Below are 15,323 nucleotides of genomic sequence, written 5' to 3' on the forward strand. Positions count from 1 at the left end.
TCTTTTGCACAATTACAGGTTGATCGCAGGGTCCTGAAGTCCCAGTTCTTTCGTTATTGACAACTAAGCTCAGCCTGTCACACGAGATGTATAGGTGTGGATAGCGTGATTTCGTCTCTACCCTTGATAGGGATCCTTAAATCACAGGGCCCCCAGGGTCTCATCTCCTCTCTGTATACATATATGTTGTCAGTGGGGACGGAATCCACCATAGACTCCGTTAGGAAGAAGTGGGAGAGGCTCATCCCAGATACACGGGGAGAGGAGTGGGAAGAAATCCTGGAGTCACCAATCTGGGTATCTCCATCTGTTAATAACAGGATGATACAATCATATATTATAAATCAATCATATTTGACTCCAACTCCACTCTTTAAGATGGGCCGATACCAATCATTGGAATGTTTGAGATGTCACTCAATAGATGCAGACTTTATCCATATGATCTGGTGCTGTCCTATCACTGCCCAATACTGGAGAGAGGTGACATCACTATAGTCATCTCTGGTACAAGTTACTGTTCCCCTTGAGCCACTGGTCTGTCTATTTGGGGTCTGGGATGAGGAGGCACGGGGTTAATATGTCGGGATTTTCCTACGGGAGACACTGTTTATGGCACGGAAGGTACTGGCATTGCGGTGGATGGGAGGTTCATCTCCCTCTCTCGGGTCCTGGGTCAGCTTGGTGAATTCGATTATCCCATATGAACGCACGTTCTATCAGAACAGAGGATGCCAGGTAAATTCCAAAAGATTTGGGAGAGGTAGAATTCCTCTGACCTCACTTTGTAGAGATGTTGCATAGTAAGCAGCTCATTGTGTGGAAGTAGGCTGCGGAATGGTTCATGTAGATGCGCGTTTAGAAGCCAGGTGGATCTCCTCACTGGGACAATAACACAATGCATTGTGACTTAATGGGTATTCGGTGTTACTTTATTCTGTGTGCAGATGGTGCGCACATTTGCTTTACATTTTAATGTCACGCAATGCATATGTATGTCATGTATCAAGCTTAACATTAGATGCCAATGTGTGTATTGTATATTTGTTTGCGGTTTAATAAACGAATTTAAAAAAAAAAATTGTCAATGCCAACGTCACTGGTAAATGAAAGCGATTTTTTTTTTTTTTTTTTAATACCAGCCATGATGAGGATCTTGAGATGTGTGTTGGAGGATCAATTCCTATGTCCTTGGGGGTCTAGTGTTGTGAGAAAATGCTGATACAGTGTAGAGTAGGACTTAATGTCAGGTTCCTTGATAATTTATAGTAGCAAGGCGGGGGGGTTAAGATCTGCACCTTGTCTAGGGCAGTAATGCTGGCCTCCCTGGTGGTCTAGGGGAATGTGTTGAGTAGTGTAGGAGGATAAGTACCGGCTTAGCTGGTGGTCTTAGTCTTGGGGAGATAATGAAGGGATTTAATGTCAACTCCCCTGGTGATCTAGAGGAGTGTAGGGAATGCTGATCTGGAGTACAGGTGAGGAGGTGAATGTCCGCTTTCCTGGTGGTAAAGGGTAGTGAAGGTATGTTATGCCAGCTCCCCAAGAATAGTGCAACGTCCTCTGTGATCCATATGACTGCATGGATTAATAGCTGCACTGCTGATTATCTGGAGAAGCTAACGCCTGTTCCCTGGTGGTCTAGAGCAGTGAAGCTTTTCTGATGGTCATGGGTAATCTCAACACTTATGCCTCCTTCCTTGGCGATCTACAGTTTGCACACCTGATTATCTATGGCAGTGTATATGCTTATGTCTGCTTCCCTGGTGGTCTAGGGTAATGAAGGGATTCAATGCCAACTTTCCTGGTGGGTGAGGGGGGTATTTGAGGGATTAAAGCCGGCTTATAATCTGATCTAGATTAGTGGTGGGATGTGAAGGTCTGATGCCTGAAGAATTGTTCTACCAATGTCCCTGGTGGTCTGGATTAATGAAGGGGGTCAATGCTAACTTCCCTGATGGTGTGAAGGAGTAGAGGGATTAATGCCAGTTTATAATCTGATCTAGATTATTGGTGAGGGGTGAAGGCCTGAAGAATTGTTACAACAATGTCCCTGGTGGTCTAGGGAAGTGCAGGTCCTAATATTGGCTTCCTTTGTGATGTATAGTCATGAGGGGGATTAATATCTGCACCCCTATCTAAGAGTGTACAGTAGCGAATAACAACCTCCCTGGTGGTCTAGAGCAGTGGAGGGGTTTAATGGCTGCTTTTCTGTTGGTCTAGGGTAAATTGACGACTCTTGCCTCCTTCCTTAGTGGGGTAAAGCCTCCTTCCCTTGTAGGCCAGGGCACTGGGAGAGGTTTACTACCTGTTGTCCTGGTGGTCTAGAGTATGCCTCCGTGCCGGAAAGTAGTCAGGGGTTAATACTTGATGTCCACTTTTATTACTTGATAGCATCTACCCATAAGGAAACTGACTTTCCGAATGGATTTCTTTTTTCACCCAAGTCTAAACACACGATGGGCATAAATGGATCCCTCACGGTTTCCTCCATTACTCACTTGCAATTCGGACATTTCTTCGCCCCCATTTGTGTCCTCCAGAAGTTCAGGAGAAGATTGTTCCTGGTCACACAGATGTTCTTCACCTGAGAAGAAGTCACAGATGGAAAAAAAAAAAAATCACTACAGACCTAACTACTGGGACGCCATCGCCACCACCGACGCTCCGACCACCTGCCGTTAAAGGCGCTGTGCATCGTTTGGTTTTTATAGGCTCAGCACAGAGGTCTGCGGTCATCCATCAGCTGAGAGGAGCTCAGAAAAAGACAGATAAAAGAGTTACAGCTACAAGCCTCCTATCAGATGTCAGACCGAGCTCACTGATGGATTCTCAGTGAACTCGTTCTGCAGCCAGTTCACCATAGAAGTTATAAAAAGGCAAAAAAATTTTAAAAGAAACAACTGCAAAAATAATTTTTACCCCAAAATACATGTAACTCTGCAGATACTGACCCGGGACGTGTCCTGCTTCTTGGGGTAGGCTTTAAGCACCTTTCTGGTGTAGGTGTCTAATTCTTCACGAATCTCCGTGCCGCTGGCCGTGCCACAACCTTCTAGGAACTGGAGGCAGAAGAGAAGGAAACGGTCAGATCTACAAAACGTCGTCTGACATGGAGTCCGCTGGGAAATCGGGATAATGTGGAAAGTCCGACTCACCCGGCTAAGAACGGCCTCCAGCTCGTAGACCTCCTGCAGAGCCCCCCGCTCCAGCAGCCGCAGCTGGTTGTGCAGCAGGTGAACGGCGGATCGAGGACACGTCAGCAGGCGGCAGAGGAAGCAGGAGCCTTTCACAAGCAGATACAGCTTCTGCCAGGAAGAGGAGGAGGAGAGAAAAGAACATTATGGCTGCTATTCTCACAGGGCCACCTCCAGCCAGCCGCCCGGGGCCACCTCCAGCCAGCCGCCCGGGGCCACCTCCAGCCAGCCGCCCGGGGCCACCTCCAGCCAGCCGCCCGGGGCCACCTCCAGCCAGGCGCCCGGGGCCACCTCCAGCCAGCCGCCCGGGGCCACCTCCAGCCAGCCGCCCGGGGCCACCTCCAGCCAGCCGCCCGGGGCCACCTCCAGCCAGCCGCCCGGGGCCACCTCCAGCCAGCCGCCCGGGGCCACCTCCAGCCAGCCGCCCGGGGCCACCTCCAGCCAGCCGCCCGGGGCCACCTCCAGCCAGCCGCCCGGGGCCACCTCCAGCCAGCCGCCCGGGGCCACCTCCAGCCAGCACAAGGCACCCTCCGCCAATATGAAGCCACATTACAAATGGCGGGCACCAGCGATTACGATACCTACATCAAACAACAGGGGATTGTACACAGTCAGCGGCAGCTCGATATGGCCGAAATGCCCGGGGCAGGTGGAGAAATCCTGGGCACAGGTGTCGCACACTTCTCTGCTGTCCGCTGGGCCCAAGGATAGGTCGTACAGGCCGTTCACCATGGGATTGCCCGCAGGGTCCACATACTGGGGGTTGGTGATGGCTTTTACACTCAGATGCCTACAAAAGAAACAGATGCCGGTCACAATATGGAACGAACAGCCGGAGACAAAATGCAGATTACTGCTCCCGGCACAGCGGAAAAGCTGCGGTCTGATGCCGGGTCTATAACGTGATCCGGTGGCCACTGTGCATGACAGTCGACTGTCACCAGTCACCACCTCAATTACTGCAGATCCCCTCCTGCAGAATAGTGAGTGCAGCTCTGGAGTATAATACAGGAGGTAACTCAGGATCAGTAATGTAATGTATGTACACAGTGACTGCACCAGCAGAATAGTGAGTGCAGCTCTGGGGTATAATACAGAAGGTAACTCAGGATCAGTAATGTAATGTACACAGTGACTGCACCAGCAGAATAGTGAGTGCAGCTCTGGGGTATAATACAGGATGTAACTCAGGATCAGTAATGTAATGTATGTACACAGTGACTGCACCAGCAGAATAGTGAGTGCAGCTCTGGAGTATAATGCAGGGTGTAACTCAGGATCAGTAATGTATGTACACAGTGATTGCACCAGCAGAATAGTGAGTGCAGCTCTGGGGTATAATGCAGGGTGTAACTCAGGATCAGTAATGTAATGTATGTACACAGTGACTGCACCAGCAGAATAGTGAGTGCAGCTCTGGGGTATAATACAGGATGTAACTCAGGATCAGTAATGTAATGTATGTACACAGTGACTGCACCAGCAGAATAGTGAGTGCAGCTCTGGGGTATAATACAGGATGTAACTCAGGATCAGTAATGTAATGTATGTACACAGTGACTGCACCAGCAGAATAGTGAGTGCAGCTCTGGAGTATAATGCAGGGTGTAACTCAGGATCAGTAATGTATGTACACAGTGATTGCACCAGCAGAATAGTGAGTGCAGCTCTGGGGTATAATGCAGGGTGTAACTCAGGATCAGTAATGTAATGTATGTACACAGTGACTGCACCAGCAGAATAGTGAGTGCAGCTCTGGAGTATAATGCAGGGTGTAACTCAGGATCAGTAATGTATGTACACAGTGACTGCACCAGCAGAATAGTGAGTGCAGCTCTGGGGTATAATGCAGGGTGTAACTCAGGATCAGTAATGTAATGTATGTACACAGTGACTGCACCAGCAGAATAGTGAGTGCAGCTCTGGGGTATAATACAGGATGTAACTCAGGATCAGTAATGTAATGCATGTACACAGTGATTGCACCAGCAGAATAGTGAGTGCAGCTCTGGGGTATAATACAGGATGTAACTCAGGATCAGTAATGTAATGCATGTACACAGTGACTGCACCAGCAGAATACGGAGTGCAGCTCTGGGGTATAATACAGGATGTAACTCAGGATCAGTAATGTAATGTATGTACACAGTGACTGCACCAGCAGAATAGTGAGTGCAGCTCTGGAGTATAATGCAGGGTGTAACTCAGGATCAGTAATGTATGTACACAGTGACTGCACCAGCAGAATAGTGAGTGCAGCTCTGGGGTATAATGCAGGATGTAACTCCGGATCAGTAATGTAATGCATGTACACAGTGACTGCACCAGCAGAATAGTGAGTGCAGCTCTGGGGTATAATACAGGATGTATCTCAGGATCAGTAATGTAATGTATGTACACAGTGACTGCACCAGCAGAATAGTGAGTGCAGCTCTGGGGTATAATACAGGATGTAAGTCAGGATCAGTAATGTAATGTATGTACACAGTGACTGCACCAGCAGAATAGTGAGTGCAGCTCTGGAGTATAAGGGTGTGTGCACACGCTGCGGATCCGCAGCGGATTTGGCCTTGCGGAACTGCAGCAGAATTAGCTGCGTTGTACAGTACCATTAAAATGAATGGAAAATGGAAACCGCTGTGCAGATGGTGCGGAATTTTCCGCGCGGATTTGCTGCGGTTTCAAAACCGCAGAAAGAATTGACATGTCAATTCTTTCTGCGGATTCCGCTGCGGTTTGCCATCTGCTCCATTTACCTGCGGATTTTACTAGATCCGCAGAGCATTCCGCAGCGTGTGCACGCACCCTAAGGCCATGTGCACACGGTGCGGATTCTGCTGCGGATCCGCAGCAGATTTAGCTGTGTTGTACAGTACCTTTGTTTTCAATGGTAAACTGGAAAATGCTGTGCTCATGCTGCGGATTTTTCCGCGTGGTTTTGCTGCGGTTTACAATCCGCAGCATGTCACTTCTTTTGTGCAGAACTGCTGCGGTTTCACACCTTATCCATTATGAGGTGTGAAACCGCAGGGCAAAACTGCAGGCAAATCCGCAGATAAACCGCAGGACTTTGATTTTACTACAAAATCTGCACCTCCAAAAAACTCTGTGTGCACTTACCTAAGGCTATGTGCACACGCTGCGGTTTTGGCCGCAGCAGAACTGCAGCAGTTCTGCAGACAGAGTACAGTAGCATGTTATCCTATGGGATTTACATTCTGCTGTAAACATGCTGCGGATTTTTAACTGCGGAAAAGCTGCGGTTTTGAATCCGCAGAAAGAAATGACGTCTCTTCTTTTCTGCGGACTCTGCTGCGGTTTACCATCTCCTACATTGTAGAGGTGATAAACCACAGGTCATTTTACCTGCGGTTCCGCAGATAAAAATCTGCAGCAGAATCCGCAGCGTGTGCACATAGCCTGCTCCATTGTCCAGGTGTCAAATCGCAGGGGAAAACCGCAGGCTAATCCGCTAGATCTTTTGACCTGTGGATTTACCTGCGGATTTTTCAGAATCCGCAGCACCTTAGGTGTGCACATAATGCAGCACCTTGCCCCGTGTAATCACTGATAATGTCCCGTCACCTGATCTCCTCCGAGGAGTAAACACTGAAGGCGATGTCCTGCAGGCGCCGCCATGGCACGTCCCTGGAGAACAGCATGCTGTGGAGAGCGAGCTCTGCGCCACCACTCTGTGCCACACGTGTGGGACCCGGAAGTGGAATATTCCACTGTGCAACCAGGACGGGGGGTGGAGACGGGCACGGAAGCAGCGGAACATCAGTGCCCCTCGCGGTGACCTGTGTGACTGCAGTGTATTATCTGCTCATATCCGTGTGTTCTGTAATAGGGAGACGCCCAGTTACAGGATTCGATTCGGTATGACATAACAGCGGCTCCCTCTCTCTTGTTGGTACAGTCCGGTCGCCGACCCTGCCAACATGGCGCTGTCCTGTGGGCCGTTGCGGGCGGCCTGTTCCTGGACCAGACCACTGCTCAGGTAGAGGGGAGGACACTGCGGGGAGCACAGGGGGGTAATGGTCACTGAGGTGTACGGACGAGACCATCTCCTCTGTGGGGGGTGAGACCTGGTTGCCCATCACCTCTACTAGAGGGCACAGCCTGTGTGGCAGCAGCCAGCAATATGGCGGGGACAGGCTTCCTGACACTTGTTGTTCTCCATCAGGTCCACCTTTTATTAGACTGTATATTCTTGGACTTGTAGTGCCTCAGTATCTGGCGTCTGACTCTGAACCAACAGGGAATGGTGGGAGATTTCAGCTCTGAAGCCTACAGCATGGTGAATGCAGCTACGTGAGCACTTCCCCTGGTGCAGCAGGATTGTGCCCCCATGGAGGGGCATATTTTACAAGCTGCGCTGTAGACTGGCCGGACAGGCGACCGCTCCCTACCTACCTGCGTTGTGCTTGGTGATGTACAACTGCTCGGCCATGTCGCTCCATGCGGGGTCACAGTGTTTCGGCCTTGGTGCTGCAATATCTGGCTGTTCTCTTATTTACTCTCCTCAACAATGAATTACTGGTCGTCTGAGGAAGGTTCTGCCTCGCTGAGTGCGCTTGGGCATGAAAAATAATCAAGATCCTCTGCTGGCAGCTCCCCGTGTGATCAGTGACCAATGAAGCCCCCAGATGTGGAGACGCTGCACCCATGGGAGCACGCTTAGACCACGCAGGATGCTCACAGTGGCACCTATGTGAGCCACGGTGTTACCGTGTCATTGGTCGGTGATTACACAGGAGCTGCCAGCAGAGGATCTTGATGATTTGCCCATGTGCATTCATTTTCAGCACACTTCTCAGACGCCCATTACTAACCTCAGTGATGGCAGCCGAGGCGGTGGGTGCCGGGATTTCTGCCCGTGACTTATACTCCAGATGTTTGTAGTATGTTACTTGTAGTGGGGTCTCTTTTTGAGAATCCCCACCCTGCTGCTGTTGATGGAGCTTTTCGGATTTCTCTGTTGACTGTTTCTAAGTAGTAATAAGACATTTTATTTCTATGTTGCATAGAGAGAAAACAGTCATTTTACTTTATCCTTTTAACATTTTTCTTTTTCTTTCTTTTTTTCCCCTGTTGCAGACAATGGCCAGGAACGTTCCCCCAGCCTGGAGTCGGCACCGCAGGTGTGTGGTGATGGCGGATTCAAAATGAAAGCTAGTGGAGGGTGACAACCAATATGGCCGTCATTCATCCTTCGCATCAGTCACATGTATTCTTGTCCTCCTTTTTGTCATCAGTTCTCCTGAGGCCGCTGGTAAATCCGGGTGTGTCCAGTAACGTACGGCAGTTGTCTGCATTCTGCTCCCCCCTCGCCAGATGCACACAGAGCGTCCTCCGTCCGGCAGCACATAGACCAGCCCCTGCCCAGAGCAGCGCCATTCTCAGCAGGTCAGTGGCCGCGTCCCTGGTGTCAGTGTTGTATGGTCTTATAGAGGTTCTCCACAGATCTGTGACCAGATTTAACACTGTATACATTATTAAATGCATCTCGTAGACCTGGTGAGACTGATGTACTTACTGCGATAATTTGTCGGAATAACTGTATAATCCTTTTTGAAGGTTTACCCTCAGTTTATGCCCACCTAGCCTGATTGATAGCTCCTAGGTGTTCCTTCTCCCTGCTGTTTATCTTTTACCCAATAAGCCTCACTTATGGCTCCTCATTGTCCCTCCTCCCTGCTACTGTTCTTCCACTTAATAAGCCTCACTGATGGCTCCTCAGTGTCCCTACTCCCTGCTGCTGATCTTCCACCCAATAAACATCACTGATGGCTCCTCAGTGTCCCTCCTCCCTGCTGCTGATCTTCCACCCAGTAAGCCTCACTGGCTCCTCAGTGTCCCTCCTCCCTGCTGCTGATCTTCCACCCAGTAAGCCTCACTGGCTCCTCAGTGTCCCTCCTCCCTGCTGCTGATCTTCCACTTACTAAGCCTCACTGGTGGTTCCTCAGTGTCCCTCCTCCCTGCTGCTTATCTTTCACCCAATAAGCCTCAATGATGGCTCCTCAGTGTTCCTCCTTCCCGCTGCTGAATTTTCACCCAGATATCCTCACTGTCAGCTCCCAGATGTTCCTCCTTCCTGCAGCTGAATCTCAATTAACCTAGCCTCACTGACAGTTCCTATATGTCCACCCTCCTTACTGCTGAGTCTCTGCCCCACACAGCCTGATTGACAGCTCCTAGGTGTTCTTCGCCTCCCTGCAGCTGAATTTCCTCCCCACCTAGCTTCACTGAAGGCTCCTCAGTGTCCCTCCTCCCTGCTGCTAAATCTACATGTGCTTAACCTCACTAACAGTTCCTCCCTTCTGCCCACCTTGCCTGATTGACAGCTCCTCAGTGTCCCTTTTCTCTGCTGTGATCTGGCAATGCTCAGTACAAGCTGCAGCTGTCAACCAGAATTGGGGGCATGAAACTGAATACACTTGGAAGCTTATTATGAGCCTCAACTTCTCAATGCACAGTATGGCTGGGAAAGGCGCATGCTCAATTAGAAATGGCTACATTTGTATACAGTCATGACAATGCTCTGTGAGCTGCACGCCGGAGCTCCAAACGGATACATTGTAACGAACCTCCAAAGAGTTTTCCTCCTCCGCTGCTGTGTGTGGCTCACAGAGCATTGTCTACACTGGGCACAGATGTATGCCGGCGTGGTAACTTCCGCTCTCAGTGATCTCGGCGTGCACCCCTGGCTTGTTTCCTCCCGCCACACTGCTCAGCACTGCAATATAACTGATGCAGCTTGTGCTATGTAGAGACAGGCAATAGGAAAACTCTCATTTCTTAGTGTGCAGTGTATGGGAGACATCATAGCAGCTAATCTCCACCCACCAGCTGAGAGGCAACTGGAACCTATAGAAAAAACTGCAGGATACCAGTCATATAATGGCCAGAAATAGTGTTACACACGGCACGCCGATAACATTACGCTTTACTAATGATCATTTGTGTGTTATCAGTTATTTTTTTTTTTTTTATATTGAAGTCATAGCCCCAACTCCTCTCTCCTTAGTGTAACCCCTCTGCTTCCGAGCCTCCTTCATCAGCCGTCAAGGACAATCATTTATACAAGCCTCCGGAAGGGGAAGAGAAAGTCTGTGAGAGCGGTGACCAAACGCTTTATGCGTCTGCACTGTGGACTGTGGATACGGAGAAAGGTATTTTGCAGAAAATCATGTGACTAACCCCCCCCCCCCCCCCCCCCCCCCACACACACTTATTTAGTGCGCCCAGTATTCTTATTTTTATGTTCTTTACCGAGAAAGCGGTGCTCACATTAATGTCCGAGCGCGCGTCTTTGGGCTGCTTTGCATAATTTCCACGTGAGTAACGCTTATTTAGTAGAGATCATAAAATTATTATTTTGGGTGCACTAATTAAAAAGGATTTGATACACTTAACCCCCTCCCCACCTGGGCTTTTTTTTTTCAGTTTTTTTTTTTTTGTTTTTTTTCCCCCTCCTTTTTCCAAAAGCTATACATTTTTAGTTTTTCATCCCCCATGGTAAAAAAATTAGACCCCCCCAAAGTAAAATATCTTAAAGATCTTGAATCACATGTGTGGGGCAGGAGAAAATAAAAAAAAATAGAGTTTTGCATTTAAAAAATAACAAGGTACAAAAGAAAAATAACTGGGGTTCTAAAATCAGAAAGTAGCTATGCAGTAAGTCATATAAACAGGGGCTATGTTATTGGGATATCCCCTTAAAGGGAATCTGTCACCCTTTTTTTGGCCTTTTAGCTGCCGGCATAGACATCGGGGGCTTATCTTCAGCATTCTGTAATGCTGTAGATAAGCCTCCGATGTAACCTGAAAGAGAAGAAAAACACGTTAAATTATACTCATGGAGGTGGGCGGTCCGGTCTGATGGGTGTCGCCGTCCCGTCCGGCGCCTTCCTTCTTCATGCGATGACGTCCTCTTCTCCCGTCCTGAAATGGCGCAGGCGCATTGCGCTGCCCTGTTGAGGGCAGAGCAGAGTCCTGCAGGCATCAGGACAGGTCTGGCGCCTGCGCACTGCAGAATTCTGCTCTGCCCTCAACAGGGCAGAGCAGTGCGCTTGCGCCGGAGCCATTTCAGGACGGGAGAAGAGGACGTCATCGCATGAAGAAGGGAGGCGCCGGACGGGACGGCGACACCCATCGGACCGGACTGCCCCTGGGTGAGTATAATATAACGTGTTTTTCTTCTCTTTCAGGTTACATCGGAGGCTTATCTACAGCATTACAGAATGCTGTAGATAAGCCCCCGATGTCTATGCCGGCAGCTAATAGGGCAAAAAAAGGGTGACAGATTCCTTTTAATGTTTTGACACTGATTCCTATGTCTATGGTAACAAAAGAAAAAGAAATATTCGTCAGTGGAATGGCTGTCCAGATTAAAATGTGTTCCCATCATTATAGTGTTTGGCCCTTTTTACTGATATGCAAGTAAGAAGCCGACTTTATGCCAACATCTAATATTTACAGGCTGGTTATAAGAAGAGGTTGTGGAAGAAGTCAGCCGCAAGGAAGAAGCGTCTCCGAGAAATCGTGTTCTGTAACAAAACGCAGAGCAAACTGCTAGACAAGATGACCACGTCGTTCTGGAAGAGGAGAAACTGGTACGTCGACGACCCCTACCAGAAATACCACAACCGCACCAACCTAAAATTGTAGGCCTGGACCTTGCTAACTGTAATAAAGTATATATATATGTATGAGCGTGGTGTAGTGTGTTTCGTCATTATTTGGGGTATTCCGCATCTTCCAAAAACAGTTGTACCTATTCATTAAAATTTCTATTGCTTTGAATGGACTCCAGTAAACTTTGGAATGAAGGAGCCATGGTGCTACTTTTAGGGTATCCAGGATTGATGATTTGCGGATCCAACCTGCCGATTTCAAGGATATGGAATACCTATAAAAGCGATCGAGAGCCAAATGGTAGTATCCGAGAATGGTGACTGCACAGTATGCGGGGTTGTGGTGTACAGATCGGTACACTGTGTACTTCTGGCAGCCTTAGAGCCTGATAATGGTTCATTAATGGGTGTGTCAGGAGTTGGACCACCATATGATGTCCATGCTTAAGTCCTAGCTAACTAAAGTCACCAATGACCTATTAACCGCCAAAGCCAAGCCACACTACTTTTTCCTCCAGACTTGGCCCTATCTTGGATCTCATCATACCTAACAGATCGGACATTCAGTGTCTCCCCCTCGCACACCACCTCACCTCGCCCCCTATCTGTCGGAGTCCTGCAAGGTTCAGTCCTAGGGCCCCTGCTCTTCTCCATTTACACCTTCGGCCTCGGACAGCTCATAGAATCTCACGGCTTTCAGTATCACCTCTATGCTGATGACACACAGCTCTATCTCTCTGGACCAGCTATCACCTCCCTACTAACCAGAATCCCACAATGTCTGCTATTTCATCCTTCTCCGCTAGATTTCTAAAACTTAATATGGAGATACCAGAATTCATCATCTTTCCCCCAACAGACCTATCCATTAAAGTAAATGGCTGTTCGCTTTCCCCAGTCCCACAAGCTCACTGCCTCGGGGTTATCTTTGACCCTGATCTCTTTTTCAAACCACATATCCAAGCCCTTTCCGCTTCCTGCCGACTTCAACTCAAAAATATTTCCTGGATCTGTACATACCTAAACCAAGAATCTGCAAAAACCCTAGTCCATGCCCTCATCATCTCCCGCCTTGACCACTGCAACCTCCTGCTCTTTGGCCTCCTCTCTAACACTCTTGCACCCCTCCAATCTATTCTAAACTGCTGCCCGACTAATCCACCTGTCCCCCCCGCTATTCCCCGGCCTCTCCCCTCTGTCAATCCCTGCACTGGCTCCCCATTACCCAAAGACTCCAGTTCAAAACCCTAACCATGACATACAAAGCCATCCACAACCTGAGTCCTCCGTACATCTGTGACCTAGTCTCCCGGTACTTACCTGCACGAAACCTTCGATCCTCACAAGATCTCCTTCTCTACTCCCCTCTTATCTCCTTTTCCCACAATTGCATACAAGATTTCTCCCGCGCATCTCCCCTACTCTGGAACTCTCTACCACAACATATCAGACTCTCGCCTACCATGGAAACCGTCAAAAGAACCTCAAGACCTATCTCTTCCAACATGACTACAATCTGCAGTAACCACCGATCCACCAAACCGCTGCACGACCAGCTCTACCCTCGCCTACTGTATCCTCACCCATCTCTTGTAGATTGTGAGCCCTTGCGGGCAGAAAGGCAAATTAGACATAATTTTACACAAAACCCCAAAAATGGTCTGGACAAAATTGTTGGCACCTTTCCAAAATTGTGGGTAAACAACTTTGTTTCAAGCATGTGATGCTTGTTCAAACTCACTTGTGGCAAGTAATAGGCGTGGGCAACATGAAAATCACACCTGAAACCAGATAAAACGGTAGAAGTTGGCTCAATATGTGCAATGTGCGTCTGCAGCACTAAGCATGGAAGACAGAAAGAGAAGAGCACTGTCTGAGGACTTGAGAACCAAAATTGTTGAACAACATTAACAATCTCAAGGTTACAAGTCCATCTCCAGAGATCTTGTCCACAGTGTACAAGATAATCAAGAAGTTTACAACCCATGGCTGTGTAGCTAATCTCCCTGGAGTGGCCAAAATACCTGTGGAGAGGTGCAGAAGTCTCATTAACAGTTACAGGAATCGTTTGATTGCAGTGATTGCCTCAAAAGGTTGTGCAACAAAATATTAAGTTAAGGCTACCATCATTTCTGTCCAGGCCTATTTCATGAGTTTTATTTATTTTTTCAAGGGATTGTCCACTACTTTAAATTAACCCCCCAAAGTATCTCCCTAATGAATTTTGTAAATACCTTATGCTGCCTATTCTGCCTGTGAGTGGCGCTATCTGTGGCCGCTCACAGGCAGCACGTGACCCAGCACTGACGTCACGACAAGTGAGGCATGACTCAGCGCTGGGTCCCCGCGGTGGCTGCTAGGTTGTGGGCGGGGTTACCCACGCGTCACACCCAGCATCCACCGTGCACTTTCTCAATGAATGTGCGCGCGGTGGATGCCGGGTGTGATGCGGGGGGATAACCCCGCCCACAGCCTGGCAGCCAGCGCGGAAGGAGGAAGAGGGACTCCCGGCTGCTGCCAGCACTTGACCGGACATCAGCGGAAGCAAGAGCAGGCTGCAGTGGGGGGTCATGTGCTGCCTGTGAGCAGCCGACGATAGCGCCGCTCATAGGCAGTATAGGCAACATGAGGTATATACAAAATTCATTAGGGGCCCCAGGAGGATACATCGGGGGGTTAATTTAAAGTAGTGGACAACCTCTTTAAATTCTGTGGAAGCATGGTTGAAAAGCAATATCTGACTTTCATTTGTTCTTTTTCATAGATTTTTATTTATTACTAGCTGAAAAGCCAGAGAGAGCGAGAGTTTTATTATATATATATATATATATATATAAAACTGTAGAGCCCCGCCCACTCTGCATAGCCACATTCACTATAATATCCCACATCATCCAGTCAGCCAGAGCCACCGGACTACTACCAATAATATCCCACATCATCCCATCAGCCAGAGCCACCGGACTACTACCCCTAATATCCCACATGGTCCCATCAGCCAGAGCCACCGGACTACTACCCCTAATATCCCACATCATCCCGTCAGCCAGAGACACCGGACTACTACCCCTAATATCCCACATCATCCCATCAGCCAGAGCCTCCGGACTACTACCCCTAATATCCCACATCATCCCATCAGCCAGAGCCTCCGGACTACTACCCCTAATATCCCACATCATCCCATCAGCCAGAGCCACCGGACTACTACCAATAATATCCCACATCATCCCATCAGCCAGAGCCACCGGACTACTACCCCTAATATCCTAAATCATCCCGTCAGTCAGAGCCACCGGACTACTACCCCTAATATCCCACATCGTCCCATCAGCCAGAGCCACCGGACTACTACCCCTAATATCCCACATCATCCCATCAGCCAGAGCCACCGGACTACTACCCCCAATATCCTACATCATCCCATCAGCCAGAGCCACCGGACTACTACCCCTAATATCCCACATGGTCCCATCAGCCAGAGCCACCG

At 48.9% G+C, this 15,323-nt stretch overlaps 2 protein-coding genes across 3 annotated transcripts in view; one reads left to right on the forward strand and one right to left on the reverse strand.

The window, feature by feature from the left end:
• Nucleotides 1-6,913, reverse strand: part of POLR1A (RNA polymerase I subunit A) — a 92,116-nt gene extending 85,203 nt beyond the window's left edge. Inside the window, exons 1-5 of the mRNA XM_073562067.1 lie at nt 6,780-6,913; nt 3,780-3,984; nt 3,156-3,305; nt 2,952-3,059; nt 2,499-2,584 (exon numbers count right to left, since the gene is read on the reverse strand). Coding sequence (XP_073418168.1) covers nt 2,499-2,584; nt 2,952-3,059; nt 3,156-3,305; nt 3,780-3,984; nt 6,780-6,856 — 626 coding nt within the window. The 5' untranslated portion in view covers nt 6,857-6,913. The remainder of the gene's footprint in view (nt 1-2,498; nt 2,585-2,951; nt 3,060-3,155; nt 3,306-3,779; nt 3,985-6,779) is intronic.
• Nucleotides 6,914-7,055: 142 nt separating this feature from the next.
• Nucleotides 7,056-11,909, forward strand: MRPL35 (mitochondrial ribosomal protein L35). 2 transcript variants are annotated; one of them, XM_073562068.1, is made up of 5 exons: nt 7,056-7,194; nt 8,295-8,338; nt 8,453-8,603; nt 10,225-10,369; nt 11,679-11,909. In XM_073562068.1, exons 1-5 carry the CDS (start codon nt 7,136-7,138, stop codon nt 11,865-11,867), a joined length of 588 nt encoding a protein of 195 aa, XP_073418169.1. In that variant the 5' UTR covers nt 7,056-7,135; the 3' UTR covers nt 11,868-11,909. The 2 variants fall into 2 exon arrangements, with proteins under 2 accessions (XP_073418169.1, XP_073418170.1); XM_073562069.1 differs by lacking the exon at nt 7,056-7,194 and adding an exon at nt 7,205-7,275.
• Nucleotides 11,910-15,323: the final 3,414 nt, after the last annotated feature.

The sequence above is a fragment of the Dendrobates tinctorius genome, unplaced genomic scaffold (genome assembly GCF_039654945.1).
Source record: "Dendrobates tinctorius isolate UK_male_01 unplaced genomic scaffold, ASM3965494v1 ptg000334l, whole genome shotgun sequence".
NCBI lineage: Eukaryota > Metazoa > Chordata > Amphibia > Anura > Dendrobatidae > Dendrobates > Dendrobates tinctorius.